Consider the following 18248-nt stretch of genomic DNA (forward strand, 5'->3'; position numbering starts at 1 on the left):
GGTTCACAGAATCATGGAATTATAGTGAGATACAGCACGGAAACATGCCCTTCGGCCCATCGAGACCATACTGACCACCAAGCACCTATTTATATAATCATACACTAATCCCATTTCCCCACATTCTACCACCCACCTACTCTAGGGGTAATTTACAGTGGCCAATTAACTAACTTGTGGGAGGAAACCGGAGCACCCAGGGGGAACCCACATGGTCACAGGGAGAACGTGTAAACTCCCACACACAGACAGCGTCGGAGGTCGGGATCGAACCCTGGTCGGAGGAACTGTGAGGCAGTGGCTTTACCAACTGCACCACCTGCCTATCTCCCTGTAGTCACAAACTTTCTTCCCCTTTGCCAATCGCACTTCCTGCTTCCCAAACTCAGCAGCAGTCTCTTGGAGCTACACCAAAAATGGAAAGCTTTGGCTAAGAATGCTCCCCAAACGTAAATAGGATCTTCGGTTAAGAGACGATTCAAGATCCTTCTGGGAGATCATTTGCAAACCTATGCCTGCAATTAGATCATAATAGCTTTCAGGATGCTAATTCACAGTTGTTTTAATCAAACTAATTGCAAATAAAAAGCAGAATTAAATGCATCTCATTCTGCTAATTGGTGTTGGTTTATCTGAGTTGGATTTATGAACAAGAACCTTCTTTGCAAAGCTATCGTTTTTCCAAATGTAACAGACTTCTGGAAAATGTCTCGATACCAAAATTCTCAGCTTTGTTTTCAAGTTGCTCCATGGACCCTCACCTCTACATGTCGCTAATCTACCAAAATTGAACCTCTCAAGAGCCCTGCCCTCCAGGAACCTGGCTGCCTCACACTCCCTGGATTTTGTTACTCTGTCACTGGGAGTCTTGCCTCAGGCCCTAAGCTCCCCAACTCTTATCCGCTTCAAAGCCTGACTCTCTCATCCAACTCCTTATGTGGCTTGGTGGTGAATTTTATTTGTTGAGGCTCTTGTGACTCTAATGGAGCTATACAAATGCAAGTGGTTGTTGTTAGGAGCTCCAGTGTTTTGTGAGCACCTTGAGAAGCGACAGAGGACGTGTAGGGGAAGCCATGGAGAGGCCTTGATGGGACAGTGTAGAGGGAGCTTCACTCTGTGTCGGACCCTGGGAGTGTGTGATAGGATGGTACAGAGGGAGCTTCACTGTCTGACCCTGGGAGTGTGTGATGGGACGGTTTAGAGGGAGCTTCACTCTGTGTCGGACCCTGGGAGTGTGTGATAGGATGGTATAGAGGGAGCTTCACTCTGTCTGACCCCGGGAGTGTGTGATGGGAGAGTGTAGAGGGAGTGGCGTTAGTCTCTTGTTAGCATTACACAGTTTATTCATCAATCATGTAGATCAGAATTCTCCAGGTAACTGTAATCATTGAGAGGAAGGCTCTGATTCGACAGCTTCCTGAGATGGTGAAAGATTCAGCCACACTCTGATTCATCTCCCTTCTGAAGATCGCCATGAGCTCGGGTGTAGAGTTTGGGTCCGATTCTTCTCTCGATGGCTTGTTTGTGTTTTCCCGCCTGGGGGTGTAAGGTTTACCCGCCTCAGAGGTCGAGTTCTTGATCCAGTCGACGTACTTTGACAGCAGCGTGTATACCCCTGGGCTTCGGGACTCTCCACAGCCGCTCCCCCAGCTCACAATCCCGATCTGTATCCACGATTCCGAGTTTGGACCCTGGCACATCAACGGACCGCCACTGTCACCCTGGGAAGGAATCAGCCGGATTGAGCGTCCGTAGAAAACCTTTGAACTTCCCCAACCCACCAAGGCTTCGAGGATGATTGAGCAGGGTCCAAAACTTAGACCATAACATATAGGAGTAGTATTAGGCCATTCGGCCCATCGAGTCTGCTCCACCATTCTATATTGGCTGATTTTTTTTCAACCCCATTCTCCCGCCTTCTCCCCATAGCCCTTAACCCCCTTTCCCATCAAGAACCTGTCAATCTCTACACCCAATGACTTGGCCTCCACCACTCTCCGTGGCAATGAATTCCACAGGTTCACCGCCCTCCGGCTGAAGAAATTCCTCCTCATCTCAGTTCTAAAGGGACGTCCATTTATTCTGAGGCTGTGCCCTCGGATCCTGGACTCTCCTACTGATGGAAACATCCTCTCCACGTCCACTGTATCCAGGCTTTCCATTTTGAGCTAGAGTTTTAGGAATGAAATCCCTTAGCACTTGCACAGGCAGAGAGCTTCCCTCAAAGGACGCTGGGGCAAATATTAGTTTGAAAAGTGAGATTGATAAAAATTTAAACAGGGATAAGGGAATGGGCAGATCTGCAGAATAAAGATAGAAAATGCTTTGGGTAGTCAGCAGGTCAGGCAGCCTCTGTAGAGAGAGAAACAGTTGATGTTTCAGGTCGAATACCCTTCATCAGAATGAGTACATGAAGCAGCGGTGGCGCAGTGGGTAGACCAGCTACCTCGCAGCTCCAAGAGACCCGGGTTCAATCCGGACCTCCGGCGCTGTCTGTGTGTGTGGAGTTTGCACCTTCTCCCTGTGTCCGCGTGGGTTTCCCCCGGGAACATCCCAAAGACGTGCTGGGTCGGTGGGTTAATTGGCCGCTGTAAGTTGTTCACTGGTGTGTGGGGAAAGGGTGGAATCTGGGGGAAGTTGATGGGAATGTGGGGAGAAGAAGTTACAGGGGAAGTTAGTGGAGGAATGTGAGCTGGCACAGACTAAACGGGCCAAATATCCTCCTTCGAAGTTTTAAGGAAATATGGATCACTGAATGGGCTCGAGGAACTAGTACAGCCCCTGTCCAGCAAATCTGACCTTCCCAGGATATCTGCAGACTTCTTCTTGTAGACTGGAGGAAGGTTCTTGTTGATGAGAGTTATAATGTTTGGTTTATTTTGGCGTGAATCTGAAGGAGCAAAATACTGCAGCTGCTGCAAGTCCGAGATTAAAAAAAACAGAGAATGTGGGAAATAACCCACAGGTCGGGCAGCAGCTGTGGGAGAAGCACAGAGAAGATGTTTCATCAGGGTTGGTGAGAGTCAGAAAGGAAGGGAGGAGGGGCAGGGAGAAGGAAAGGAATGGTGACGATCAGAGGGGGAGTCATCGTGACACAAGTGGCGGAATTCTGGGTGGGTGTGGACGCTGATGGGTGTCTCAAGGTGCCAGCTAAGTGAAGGGCACTTGGTGGTTAGCATGGACAGGATGGGCAGAAGGTCCTGCTGCGGGGAGCAGTAAATAGGAGAGAAATGGGATCTGGAGCCATCAAAAGATGGGGAAACTAAACTACAGGACACTGGGAGTGACGTGCACACGGGTCACACACACGTGTGTGCGTGTGTTTGCACAATAACATCCTACGCCATGTGTTGGACACCAATGCGCCACGCAAAGGATCTATGGTGTAGGGGAGAGAAGGGCCTCTCTCCCCCTCCCCGCACCACCCCCACCCTCCCCGTTACCTGGCAGGCGTCTCTCCCGCCTTCCTCGAAGCCGGCGCACACCATGTTCTCGGTGATCCCGGGCGCCCACTTCTGGCAGTGCTGCCAGTCGATCAGCTCCACCTCCACCTCCTGCAGGATGGCCGGTCGCTTCTCTGGGGATAGGAGGTGGGTAAGGACGCAGAGGAAATCCAGGCCGGGGAAAGGGATGTGTGTGAACGTGTGTGTGTGTGTGTGTGTGTGTGTGTGAGAGAGAGAGAGAGAGAGAGAGAGAGAGAGAGAGTGTACATGTGTGTGAGAGAGACTGTATGTATGTGTGAGAGAGAGATAGAGTGTGAGAGAGAGATTGTGTGTGAGAGTGTGTGTGTGTGAGACAGAGTATGCGTGTATGAGAGACAGTGTGTGTGTGTGAGACAGTGTGTGTGTGTTTGTGTGTGTGTGAGAGCGATTGTGTGTGAGAGGCAGAGTGTGTGTGTGAGACAGCGTGTGTGTGCGTGTGTGTATGTAACTGTGTGTGAGAGACAATGTGTGTGAGAGACAGGGTGTGTGTCTGCATGTGTGAGAGAGTGTGTGTATCAATGAATGAATGTGTGTGAGAGTGTGAATGAGTGTGCGCGTGTGAGTGCATGTGTGTGAATGTGTGTGAACACGCACGTGTGAGTGTGTGAATAGATATGTGTGAACATATGTGTGACAGACTGTGTGCAAATGTGTGTCTGAAAGAGTGAGTGTGTGTGAATAAGTGAGTTTGTGTGTGCATGATTGCATGTGTGAACAAGTGTAGGTGTACATGTGAACGTGTGTGTGTCTGTGAGGTGTCAGAGTTTAGCTGTGGGTGAGAGTGTGAATGTGTGTAAAAGTGTGTAAGTGTGAGTGAAGTTGTGTGAGAGCGTGCAAGAGAGTGTGCATGTGGGTGAATGAGTGTGAGGATGGGTGTGTGTGTGAATATGAGTGTGTGTGAGTGAATGCAAGTGTGTATATGACTGTGTGTGTGTGTGCGTGTGCGTGCGTATAAGTGTGAGAGTGTGTGTGTGCGTGTGTGTGTGTACGTGCGTGCGTATAAGTGTGTGAGTGTGTGTGTGTGTGTGTGTGTGTGTGTGTGTGTGTGTGTGTGTGTGTGAAGGTGGGTGAGTAGTTGGAGTGTGTAAGGCAGGGATCAAGATTCGGAAAGAGGATTGGAGGATGACGGATGGAGGGGATTTCTTTTTTTGTTCAGTCACGAGATGAGTGCATCGCTTGCAGTGTGGCAATGAGATAAGCTCCAAGCCCCTCCACTGAACCCCAGCAGGTATCTCATTTCCAGGTACCTATAAATCCCTGAAAACCTCTTGACTGGATCCCAGTCTATAACCCACTCCCAGAGATCTGTTATTCTATATATCAACCTCCTGAACCCCTGGATTAGATCCCAGTCTGTAGCTCAGTCCTAGGGATCCTATGTTCAATATATAAACCCCACAAAGCCCCATGGTTGTTCACAGCCTGTAACTCACTCCCGGGGACCGTCTATTCCATAAATAAACTCCCTGAAAACCCCCACCATTAGACTCACTCCCAGGTATCTCGCCAAACCCCCAGATTAGATCCCAGCCTGTCCCTCATTCCCTGATTTGCTATATATAAACTACCAAACCCCTGGACTGGATCCCAGACTGTTCCTCATTCCCAGATATTCCATATATAAACCACGGAAGCCCTGGATTGGATCCCAGCATGTGGTTCAGTCCCGGCCGTTCCCTTGACCGTTGAATGGCTGGGCAGGGACCTCACCGTTTCTGGTCACACCCCATCCGATGACAAAGCAGGGTGCCCAGGAGCTGGTGTCCATCTCTTCGTCTGGAGGCAGCAGCACTGGGTCCTGGCTCTGACTGAACTTGATGCGAGGCTTCACCTGGAGCAGGGCCGCGTCTGCCTCGAAGGTGGAAAGGTTGAAGTCAGGGTGAACCCTGACTTCTGCCACCTTGTGCCTCTCTCCCCCATTGCGTCTGAGGTTAATCGTCCCCATATTCACCGAGATGTGATCCGCCCTGCAGGGGGAGAGATCATAGTTACCCATCGTCCTGGTGACACCCCCTCCTTACAGGTACTGTCAGTCCAGTACAAGCTAACGCATCCGGGACCATCCGGGAATCTACAGCAATCCGACACTTGGAAGGGCTCTGGGGATGGAGGGAGATCTCGGTGGTCCCAAAACAGGCTGGAGAAAAAGAGGGTCTTGGCAGGTTCCATATTGGGAAGGTCAGTCTACCCATCCCAAGGCCTTCCTTGGGATGGGTAGACTGACCTTCCCAATATGGAAACTGCAAGAACAAAACCTACCTCCAGCAGCTGATGAGTCCACTGCATATAGGCTGGGAGTGGGAGGGAGGGATTGAGACACGCCGGTCAGTGTACAGATATCCCCACTGAGAGAGAGGGACTGAGAAGATACCAGTCAGTGTACAGATATAACCTTGAGAGAGGGGGACTGACAGACACTGGTTAGTGTACAGATATTCCCCTGAGAGAGAGGGACTGAGAGATACCGGTCAATGTACAGATCTCCCCCTGAGAGAGAGAGAGTGGGAGATTCACTGATGTGGTTACTGGAATCTCCTGATGGTTCTCACCTCAGTTTCCTGACGCAGTGTGCTGCGGTTAACACCCACCAACTGTCCAGTATGGATCCTCCACAGATGTGTGTCTTGTCCTTCTGCACGCTGACCTGCCAGGGCCAGTCTCCTGGCCTGGAGTCGCTGCCTCCAATGATCTGCGGATTCAACCTCTTTGGCCGCTGGTGGGTCTTCTCCGCCGAGCCTGAAAGCACAGAAGTTACAGAGGGAAGACCGCTCGGCCCTTCTGCTGGCTCCTACCTCCTCCTCTCCTGCTACCCCTCTGGCCTGCTGGGACTCTGCCTTGTGCACCCCCCCCCCCCCACCAACCCTTGAGTCAGGAGGTTTTGGGCTCCGACACCAGGGTCACCGATCCTCTCGACTGGTGCTCCTGTGCAGCAGCAGGGGGTGTGCCGCACTGTCACCCACTGGTGCTCGCTGAAGCCCCTCCCTTCATGTGGAACCTCACACATTCATCAGAAGGCAAGTAGACGGAGTCTGCCTGATGAGGTCTCTCTCCCTGCCCCCGAAAACAGGGTCGTTTGCTGCTTCCAAATTTCCTTACGACAAAGAAGGAAGCCATTCGGGCCATCGAGTCTATGCTAGCTCACAGAGTTGTGTTGCTTCAGGAAGGCTAGCAGTGTCCTCAGGGATGCCTGTTACCCTGGCCATTCCCCTTTTCTCCCTTCCACCTTCTGGGAGAAGATACAGGAGCTTGAAAGCCCTACATCCAGACTCGAGAATAGCTTCTACCCCACTGCTATCAGACTTAGAGCATCAAACAGTACAGCACAGGAACAGGCCTTTTGGCCCACAACGTTGTACCCGACTAATTAAGCTAATAGCACCTAATCTGCCTGCACATGGTCCATATCCCTCCCTTCTCTGCGCATTACTGTGCCTATCTAAGAGTCTCATCATATCTGCCTCCACCACCACCCCTGGCAGCGCATTCCAGAGAGCTAATTTTCATGGCATTTATACCCTGTTTTATTGCCTATGGCAATAAGCTTGAACTCGAACTTGAACTATCATGTACACTGTTTACTGTGAGCTTTACACTAACCAGGAATTTCATTGCACCCTGGTGTATGTGACAATAAATTAATTAACTAACAAACAGAGCAATTCCACCCCCCCCCCAGTAATTTTTCCTGTAACCCATCCTCCCCACATTCCCACCAACTCCCCCCAGATTCTACCCCCTCACCCACACACTAGGGGGGCAATTCACAGTGGCCGATTAAGTCACCGACCCCGCACGTCGTTGGGATGTGGGAGGGAACCGGAGCACCCGCACAGTCACAGGGAGAACGTGCAAACTCCATACACACAGACACACACAGACACACACAGACACACACACACAGCGCCGGAGGTTAGGATCAAACCTGGGACTCTGGAGCTGTGAGGCAGCGCCTCTACCTGCTGCGTTTCCTACATTATTATGGAGCAGGGAGCTGCAAAATGTGCATTCTTTTTGGCTGTAAGACACTTTGGAACAAGGATACCTAACAGAATGGTTACACCTAGCTGAATAATTAGTAAATAAGAAGAATTATCCCTAACAGTGCCCTAAACACGATGTGTCATGTTGCTGCCTTGTTAGCAGGGGACAGGCTGCAGGGTTTGCCTGCCTTACACTGGGGGTGTGACTGCCTGTCTCAGGGGACAACCTCCTGTCTCAGGCTTGAGACCTGGTTGGGGAACAGGGTCTCTGCTGCCCCCAGCTGGTCTGCCTGAAGCACTGCCTCGGGTCCCTGCCTTCCTGACATTCTGAGACCAATAAAGAAGGTCATTTGATCCACACACCAGTATTGGCTCTTCACCACTCGCTCCTCCTTTCTCTCTCTCTCCCCTTTTCTCTCCCTTTCCCACCTCTCTCTCTTCCTCTCGACCGTCTGTCTCTTTCCTTTGTCTCTCCCTCCACTGTCTGCTCTCTGCCCCTTTTCTTTCTTTTTCAATATTTTTAACAATTTTCAAATTAGTACAAATTAATATATATAACTTTGGTAATTGTACATCTGGTGCAAAGATTTCAGGATAACGATCATAACAGTTAATGTATATAGTCACAAGGAGTAAAAAAAAAGTAATCTAGACCTCCCACTCTCTTATTAAGTGAACGTAATACAAAAGGAAAATTGAAAAGAGATTTAATTATATGAGAAAAGAACCCCCAAATCAAAAAAAATTGATAATAAACCAAAAGAAACCAAAAAAAACTGGACTGATATTTCTTCAATTAAAAGAAACATTACTATGTCGTCAACTCTGCTCCTCTGCACTCAAGGGTTATCGAAAAGGATTTGAAAAAGGTCAGCTTATATCATATGGAAATATTGAATAAATGGACTCCAAACTCCCCCCCTTTTCTCTGTCTGTGTCTCTTCCCCCCATCTGTTTCTCCCCAGTCTCTCCCCCGTCCGGCTCTCCCTCTCCCTCTCTTCCCAGTAAATATTTTTCCAGTTTGGTTCTGAGGGCCACGCTGCCCCTCGTCCCACCTCAGGACCAGGATGAGGGAGTTTGGCCCCACCTGCCTGTTCTAGCGTTCAGTGAGATTGTGGGCAATTTACCACCCAATCCCATGCCCCTCAAGCCTCAGCTCCCCCGAGGGTGGCCACGTTCTCGCTGATCTCAGGGTGATCCAAGGTCACAGAGGGGCTCCACCCTGCCAGCTGCTTTCCCAGATTCACTCTGGTTTCACCCCTCCCCATGGCTCTGGACTCCCCTGATCGGAGGGGGAGATCCCCCCTCCACCCTGGCTGTTCCGTCCCTTTCAAAACAAAACCAAATTCCACCCCGGGATCCCCCACACCTCTTGCAACCCTGTCCCATCACTGATATTGAAATCACTCTGGTCATATCAAAAGATTCAATTAAAGTTAGTTTTAAAAAAATGAAAAATGAGGGATTTCTCACAGGCAGACAGAGGTAGTCACACACACACACACACACACACACACACACACACACACGTGCACACACACACTCATACACACATGCACACATGCACACACACTCACACACACATGTGCACACACACACGCGCACACACACTCTCACACACACTCACATACACACACACTCACACACGCACACACGTGCACACACACACTCATACACACATGCACACACACTCACACACACATGTGCACACACACACGCGCACACACACTCTCACACACACTCACATACACACACTCTCACACACACACACAAAATCATACACAAACAACATACACACACACAACATACACACAATCAACATACACAAACACACACACAGACAACATACACAAATACACAAACAACATGCACAAACACACATGCACATACACACACAAGAAACATACACAACCAGACACACACACACACACACACACACACACATACATACGTGAAAACAGAAACATGCCCACATATCACACAGATATGCAAATATATGCATATGCTTTCATATACACATACAAACACATCTTCACACACAAGCACACACCCCACACACGTACACAAATGAACATTTGTATATACACACTGTTAGGGATCATTCTGGAGCTGTGAAATTATGGATAGCAGACATTAATTCAGACAAGAACCAGTCTTCAGTTCTTAATGTAAATTGCAATCTGTAATCAGGTTGACGTTAAAAGGACGACTTTGCAAACAACGGCTTTGCAAAGGACGGCTTTGCCCCACAGCAGGGGGCTGGCTGCTCCAGAGATATGGTTTGCAAAGTGAAGTTTTGGTCTGCATCAGCCAAATGTAAATCAATGGGGCTCTGTTAATTGGCCGACATCAAACAAGGCACATCAAACTCAGTTATTTTGCACCCTTCTTCCAGAGATCAAGGAGTGTTGGGAGACCAGACTCATTTTTGTCACTTCACATATCAGACATGGTCATGGCATATTTGCTCTATCGATAACTGGGGTATTTGTGTACTTAAGAGAGTCAGCCATCACAGCATTGCGTGACTGGTTCTCTGTCCTCAGTGGCTTTTAGACCTTTCATGTGAATTAGTTTGTCCCAACAAAGGTGTTTGAACCTGCAGATGTGTCTTATCAGTTACAATGTGCTCCCACTATAAATATGTACTTATAAGATAAGCTTTCTTTATTAGTCACATGTACATCAAAACACACAGTGAAATGCATCTTTTGCATAGAGTGTTCTGGGGGGCAGCCCGCAAGTGTCGCCACACTTCCAGCGCCAACATAGCATGCCCACAACTTCCTAACCCGTACGTCTTTCGAATGTGGGAAGAAACCGGAGCACCCGGAGGAAACCCATGCAGACACGGGGAGAACGTACAAACTCCTTACAGACAGCAGCGGGAATTTTACCCGGGTTGCTGGTGCTGTAAAGCGTTATGCTAACTGCTACACTACCGTGCCTACCCCAGTTTGAAGTACAGGAGTCATGATGCATCTCTATAGAACACTGGTTAGGCTGCATTTAGAGTATTGTGTGCTATTCTGGTCACCTCACTGCAAGAAGGATGACATGGCTTTAGAGAGGGTGCAGAGGAGGTTTACTAGGATGCTGCCTGGATTGGAGGGCGTGTGCTATCAGGAGAGGCTGGACAAACTTGGGCTCTTTTCTCTGGAGCGGCAGAGGCTGAGGGGTGATCTGTTGGAAGTGTATAAAATTATGAGGGGCATAGATAGGGTGGACAAGCAATATCTTTTCCCATTATTGAGCGATCCAATACCAGAGGGCATGCGTTTAAGGTGAGAGGGGGTAGGTTCAGAACAGACGTGAGGGGTACATTTTTTTACTGAGAGAGTGGTGGATGCCTGGAATGTGCTGGCTGATAGGGTGGTGATGGTAAATTCACTGGGGACTTTTATGAGGGGCTTGGATGGGTACATGAATGAGAGGAAAATAGAGGGATATGGGCATTCTGTAGGCAGGAGGGGATAACTATGTCAGCACAACATTGAGGGCTGAAGGGCCTGTTCTGTGCTGTACTGTTCTATATCAGACGACCTGTCCTGGGCCCAGCACACAGATGCAATCACAAGGAAGGCTCGCCAGCGTCTCTACTTTCTTAGGAGGTTCGGCTTGTCACCGAACCCTCTAATAAACTTCTACAGATGTTCTGTTGAAAGTATCCTGACTGGTTGCATCAGGGTCTGGTAAGGCAATTCGAATTTGCAGGAACACAAGAAGCTGCAGAGAGTAGTAGACTTAGCCCAATACATCACGGGGACATCCCTCCCCACCATCAGGAGTATCTACAGGAGGTGCTGCCTCAAGAAGGCAACATCCATCATCAAAGATCCCCACCATCCGGGCCGTGCCATCTTCTCGCAGCTCCCACCGGGCAGGAGGTACAGAAGCCTGAAGTCCCACACCACCAGGTTCAGGAACAGCTACTTCCCTTCAACCATTTGGTTCTTGAACCAACCAGCACAACCCTAATCACTGCCTCAGTATAGCAACATTGTGACCACTTTGCACTACAATGGACCTTGTTTTCTTCTTGTCCTAACTGTGTTCTTTCTTGTATACTTTTTGCTGCTTATCTGATGCTCTGTGCCTGTGATGCTGCGGCAAGTTCTCCAATGCACCTGTGCACACATGGACTTGTGCAGCTGACAATAAACTCGATTTGATGGCAGTGGGGGTCTTCAGCAGCACAAAGGGAGGCCTTCAGCTTCCTCTTGTCAACCCAGAGAGAGAGCTTCAATGCTTGCTGTCTAATTGGCATCCTGGAGGTCTCTGAGGGTGGTCTTACCTTTGCCTTCAAAGGCTACAAACTAGGGAAGCAGGAGGGAGGTCGATCATTAAGAGAGCCATAATTAAAAATGCTTTCATTTAAGGGGCACCATTTCCATCGAAAAGCCAATGTCTCCTTTAAAGGGGCAGTGTCTACGTTGAAGGAGATCACTATTAAAGGGATGTCTCCGTAGCCCATTAGCTCCATTACAAAGGCACTGTCTTCCTTATAGGGGATCAACATTAAAGGCACACTGTGTCCTTCAAAGGGACATTGTCTTCATTAAGTCGGATCAACATTAAAGGCACACTGTGTCCATTAACAGGACACTGCCTCAGTTAAAGAGACACTGTGTCCATTTATGGGATATTTCCAAATCTACTGCTTTTATTAAAGGATATTGTTATTAAAGGGACATTATTAAAGACATGGTGTCTCCGGGCAGGCACGGTAGTGTAGCGGTTAGCGTAACGCTGTTACAGCGCCAGTGACCCGGGTTCAATTCCCGCTGCTGTCTGTAAGGAGTTTGTATGTTCTCCCCGTGTCTGCGTGGGTTTCCTCCGGGTGCTCCGGTTTCCTCCCACATTCCAAAGATGTACGGATTAGGAAGTTGTGGGCGTGCTATGTTGGCGCCGGAAGCGTGGCGACACTTGCGGGCTGCCCCCCAGAACACTCTACGCAAAAGATGCATTTCACTGTGTGTTTCAATGTACATGTGACTAATAAAGATATCTTATCTTAAAGAGGCACAGTTTTCCTTGACTGAAGAAAGGCTGTCCATTTCAAAGGCATTGCTTGATTCACCTTTTGGGGATGTTGGGGAAAAGGATAATCTCTGTATTTCTATAGCACCCTCCACACTTCCAGGACACCTCAAAGTGTTGCACATCCAGAACGACAGTTTTATACGTGTGGTATAAGGCACCCATAGCCAATTTACACACAGCAAGCTCCCACCAACTGCAAAGTAACAACGGTCAGAAAATCCATTCTAAGGTTGACAGAAGGTGAATATTTAATTTATGTTTTTGGGGTCAGGGATGTGGGTGCCACTAGCAATGCCAGCATTTATCGTCGATCCCTCAGTGGCAACGAACTGAGGAGGTGGATAAGGTTTGACCAGATTGTGTCTGGTGTCACACACAGGCCACAGTGGGTAGGGACAACAGTTTCCCTCCCTGGAAGGATGTTAGTCAATTAGTCAACCAGACAATCCAGTGGTTATATGCATGTGTGTGTGTGTGTGTGTGTGTGTGTGTGTGTGTGTGTGTGTCTGTCTGTGTGTCTGTGTGTCTGTGTGTGTGTGTGTGTGTGTGACTACCTCTGTCTGCCTGTGCATATCCGTGTACACAGCCATACAGAAAGGTATTTAATGCAGTTCGCTCCCTGAGGGACAGAAGCTCCACTTGTCAAAAAAATTCAGCCACGATGACAAAAGATGTAAAGCACAACATGAAGCTGAAAGAAACAGTGCCCAAAATAAACCGAGAAAGGCTTAAGTCCGGAGGCTGCAGAGATACAGAGCAGAGAGTCGCAGGGTGAAACCAGCCTCGCAAAGGAAATCAAAATCAATATAGGCTTTTTTAGCAATTATATCTGGGGGGGGAGGTGGGATGTAGGGAAAGTGTTCAAGAACGATGCAAATTCCTTGAAAAATGAGAACGGTGATGTTGTGAATTAAACTAGGAAAGTAGCAGATGTATTGAATGGTTTCTGTCAGTACTTACAGAAAGGAATGTTGGAAGGAAGACGTTACTAAATCAAGGGCAGTGGTTGATCAGCACCCCACCCACCACTCTAAACTCTCCCTCCCTCCACCACTGGCCGCAGTGTGAACCATCTACAGGTCGGCCCGTCTGTTCCGACAGCCCCTCCCAAACCCACGATCTCTTCCCTCTAAAAGGGACAAAGGCGGTGGGTGCATGGGAACACAGCCTGGAAATAATCACCATTCCTTCATCGTCCTTGGGTCTAAACCTTGGAACTCCCTCCGCAACAGTGCCCTGGGAGCGCCTTCCCTTTAAGAAAGAGGCTCACCCCCACCTTCTCAAGGGGCAGTTAAGGATGGGCAATAGATGATAAGATCAGATTTCTTTATTAGTCACACGTACATCGAAACACACAGTGAAATGCATCTTTTGCGTAGAGTGTTCTGGGGGCAGCCCGCAAGTGCTGTCATGCTTCCGATCAGGAAATTGTGCACCATTTTTCTGTCAGTGTGTTGGGAAGACTCATGGATCAATGTTTAGCTTAACTTCTCACAGGGTCATAGAGTCATACACCAGGGAAGCAGGCCCTTCGGCCCAACTGGTCCATGCCAACATAGCATGCCCACAACTTCCTAACCTGTACATTTTTGGAATGTGGGAGGAAACCGGAGCACCGGGAAGAAACCCAAGCAGACACGGGGAGAAGGTACAAACTCCTTACAGACAGTGGCCGGAATTGAACCCGGGTCGCTGGCGCCGTAATAGTGTTATGCTTGCCTCACGGGTGGATAGGGTAGTTAAGAAAGTTTATGGGGTGTTAGCTTTCATAAGTCGTGGGATCAAGTTTAGGAGCCGTGAGGTAATGATGCAGCTCTATAAAACTCTAGTCAGACCACAATCAGAGCACTGTGTCCAGTTCTGGTCACCTCATTATAGGAAGGATGTGGAAGCGTTGGAAAGGGTGCAGAGGAGATTTACTAGGATGCTGCCTGGTTTGGAGAGAATGGATTATGATGAGAGACTAAGGGAGCTAGGGCTTTACTCTTTGGAGAGGAGGAGGATGAGAGGAGACATGATAGAAGTGTACAAAATATTAAGAAGAATAGATAGAGTGAACAGCCAGCACCTCTTTCCCAGGGCACCAATGCTCACTACAAGAGGGCATGGTTTTAAAGTAATGGGTGGGAAGTTCAAGGGAGATATCAGAGGGAGGTTTTTTACCCAGAGAGTGGTTGGGGCATGGAATGCGCTGCCTGGGGTGGTGGTGGAGGCAGGTACATTGGTCAAATTCAAGAGGTTGCTAGATAAGCATATGGAGGAATTTAAAATAGAGGGATATGTGGGAGGAAGGGGTTAGATAGTCTTAGGGGAGGTTTAAAGGTTGACACAACATTGTGGGCCGAAGGGCCTGTATTGTGCTGTACTGTTCTATGTTCTATGTTCTAACCACTACACTATCGTGCCTGCCCTTCCAGGGACACCCATCTCATGTCCTAGTAGTGGATGACTAAGAAACAAATTAATGACCTATAAATCCCCAGGAACCAATGATTTCTACCCCAGGCTTTTGAAAAAAGACAGCCTCTCTTTCATTGGTTGGTTCATAGGACATTAGCACTGCCATTTATCGCCTTTCCCTACTGCCCCCGAACTCAAGAAAAAGTTAGGAGTCAACCAGATTTGTAGGTCTTCAGTCAGCCCCAGACTGTGTAAAGATGGCAGATTTCAATGCCAACAGATATTAGTGAACCATATGCTGGTTTAACAATCAAAGGCTTCACAATGATTAAAACAAGCTTTAATTCAAGACATTTAATTATTTGAATTTAAATTTCCCAACTTCCATAGAGGGATTCAAACACATGTCCCTTGATCAGTGATCCACTAGGTTTTGTTACTAGTCCATAACCTTACCCCCTATACCACTCCAAAGCACATTACAGATGCCCTAAATTTGCCCTTGATTCACAAGCAGGACCTTGAGATCAGGAAATTGTGCATCATTTTTCTATCAGTGTGTTGGGGAGACTCATAGATCAATGTTTAGCGTAACTTCTCCTAGGGTCATAGAGTCATACACCAGGGAACAGGCCTTTCGGCCCAACTGGTCCATGCCAACCAAATGCCCGTCCAAGCTAGACCCATTTGCCCACATTCCTATCCATATACCCATCCAACTGTCTTTTAAAAGATGTTATTGTACCTTCCTCAACCACTCCCTCTGGCAGCTCATTCCAACTTCTATTAGAACACAGAACACAGTACAGCACAGGAACAGGCCCTCCGGCCCACAATGTCTGTGCCAAACACAATGCCAAATTAAACTAAGTCTCTTCTGCCTGCACATGATCCATATCCCCACTGTGATAAGACTATTGAACGGTTCCCTTATACGATGAGATGGACTCTGACCTCACGATATACCTTGTTGTGACCTTGCACCTTATTGCACTGCACTTTCTCTGTAGCTGTGACACTCTACTCTGTATTGTTATTGTTTCTACCTGTACTACATCAATGCACTCTGTACTAACTCAATGCATCTGCACTGTATAATGAATTGACCTGTACGATCGGTTTGCAAGACAAGTTTTTCACTGTACCCCGGTACAAGTGACAATAATAAACCAATACCAATAAACCAATACCAATATTCATGTGTCTATCTAACAGCCTCTTAAACACCGTTATTGTATCTGCCTCCACCACCACACCTGGTAGCCTGTTCCAGGCACCCACCACTCTCTGTGTAAAAAAACTTGCCCCGCACATCTCCTTTAAACTTTCCCCCTCTCACCTTAAATGCATGTCCTCCAGTATTAGACGTTTGAAAAATATGCTGTCTACTTTATCTATGCCTCTCATAATTTTATAAACTTCTGTCAGTCTATTTCTGAAAAATTATCAGTCTATAATGGATCGTAGAGTCGTGCAGCACAGAAACAGACCCTTATGGCCCGTCTCATCCATACCGACTGTGATGTTTATCTACGCTAATCCTACTTGCCTGCATTAGGCCCATATCCGCCTGTGCTGTTCCTTTCCAAGGAGCTGTCCAAGTGCCTTTTAAATGTCGTATTTGTATCCGCAATTGTTGTAATTGTAAGGACAGCTTAAAAATTTTCAGTTGATCGTAGAGAGCTGATATGGGTTTAAATGGTGCAGGAGACTGATTGAATTTGTTGAAGAGGTGACTGGCCATGGGATCGTACAAGGATGGTGTTTACATAAAGTATGATAAAATCCCTCAGAAGAGACTGTTAGCTAATGATAAAACTCATGGAATTGGTGGCTGGTGAAGTAGTGAGTTGACATTAACAACATTTAAAAGACATTTGGACAGGTACATGGATAGGAAAGGTTTAAAGGGATATGGTCCAAACGCAGGCAGATGGGGCTGGCTTAAATGGGAATCTTGGTCGGCATGGACCAGTTGGGCCAGAGGTCCTGGTTCTGTGCTGTGTGACTCTGTGACTCTAAGATATGAAGGGTAGGAGCTGTTCCTTTTGGATTTAGGGGAAGATTTTCTAAAAACTCAAAGTGCTTGGAGATCTGGAGAGATTTGGGGGTCCATCTTCATGCACAGTTGAATACGATAACTTTAAGGGGTAAATGGAGTGCTGGCTGTTATACCTCAAAGGGTAGAGCTGGAGAAAGTCTCAGTCAGGTCATGCTTAGATCATAGGGAGAACATATTATCCTTTGGGAGAAGAGCAGCAAAGATTGGCCACCATGAGGTCTACAATTCCGGAAGAGCTGGTTTAACGGGTGATTTGACTGATGATTTCAAGGGGGATTGGAAGGGCCGATCAAGAGTTTTAAGGCTGAGTAGAGACTGGCCTGGTCCTGCAGTGGGGAAGTTAGTAAACATGTCTACAAGAAGGGCGTGGTGGATATGGAACTCGCTTCCCCAAATGGCAATCACTGCCGGGCCAATTGTTAATCTCAAATTTGAGATTTCTACATCGTGTTAACTCGTGGTATTAATAGATGTGGATCGATGTGGGTTGGTGGATGTAAGACACTGGTCAGGCTATGAATGGTGGGACATGGCGAAGGCTTAAATATCATCCTCCTGTTCTATACTTCCCTTCTTATGAATACATGTCTCTGTGTGTGTATCTGTGTGTTTACCTGTGGTTGAACATGAGCGCACGTGTGTGCTAATGTGTGTCTGCATGATTTGTTTTAGGTGCTGGTTGAGGGAGGAATGTTGGCCAGAACTTTGGGGGAATTGTCTTCCAGCTGTGCAAGGGAGCCTAAACATCTGCAAACATCTGTCAGTATCTGTGGATCCACACCTGTTCATGTCCCTGTGTAAATATCTGTGTGTGTGTGTGTGTGTGTGTGCGCGCGCGCGCATGTATATGTGTGTGTGCGTGTGTGTGTGCGTGTTTATGTGTGCATGTGTATGTGTGTGTGTGTGCGTGCGTGTGCATGTGTGTGTGTGCGCGCGTGTGTGCGTATGCGTGTGTGTGTGCACACGTATGTGCATATGCGTGTGTGTGCATGTGTGTGCGTGCGTGTGTGTGTGCGTGTGCGTGCGTGCGTGTGTGTGTGCACGCGTGTGCGTGCCGTGTGATGGTATCGGTGCCAGTACGTACTGATCACCTTTCTTCCCTTCTCACATACATAACATTAAGCCACTTACCGGCTGTGCTGTGCTTGATGCTCAGTAACAGGAGGAGGATGTAGAACGTGAGCATCTCCCCTGCTGTCAGAGCTCTCCCAGGACTGACATGGTCAGTCTACAGAGCAGGGAAGGGGCAACGGATCATATCCCCGGTGCTCGGTTGCCCAG

General features: G+C 48.1%; 1 protein-coding gene across 1 annotated transcript; it reads right to left on the reverse strand.

Moving 5' to 3' along the window:
• Positions 1-1340: 1340 nt before the first annotated feature.
• Positions 1341-18153, reverse strand: LOC127586515 (mite allergen Der f 3-like). The gene is made up of 5 exons (XM_052044528.1): positions 18099-18153; positions 6032-6218; positions 5193-5449; positions 3444-3577; positions 1341-1721 (listed from the first exon to the last, which is right to left on the reverse strand). Exons 1-5 carry the CDS (start codon positions 18151-18153, stop codon positions 1341-1343), a joined length of 1014 nt encoding a protein of 337 aa, XP_051900488.1.
• Positions 18154-18248: the final 95 nt, after the last annotated feature.

Source organism: Pristis pectinata, chromosome 37, assembly GCF_009764475.1.
Source record: "Pristis pectinata isolate sPriPec2 chromosome 37, sPriPec2.1.pri, whole genome shotgun sequence".
Taxonomy (NCBI): domain Eukaryota; kingdom Metazoa; phylum Chordata; class Chondrichthyes; order Rhinopristiformes; family Pristidae; genus Pristis; species Pristis pectinata.

Coding starts and splice junctions, on each gene's coding strand:
- LOC127586515 (XM_052044528.1), bottom strand. CDS start 18,153: ATGCTCACGTTCTACATCCTCCTCCTGTTACTGAGCATCAAGCACAGC. Junction 6,219..18,098: donor CATCAAGCACAGCACAGCCG/GTAAGTGGCTTA, acceptor CTGTGCTTTCAG/GCTCGGCGGAGAAGACCCAC. Junction 1,722..3,443: donor GCGGGAGAGACGCCTGCCAG/GTAACGGGGAGG, acceptor ATTCCTTCCCAG/GGTGACAGTGGCGGTCCGTT.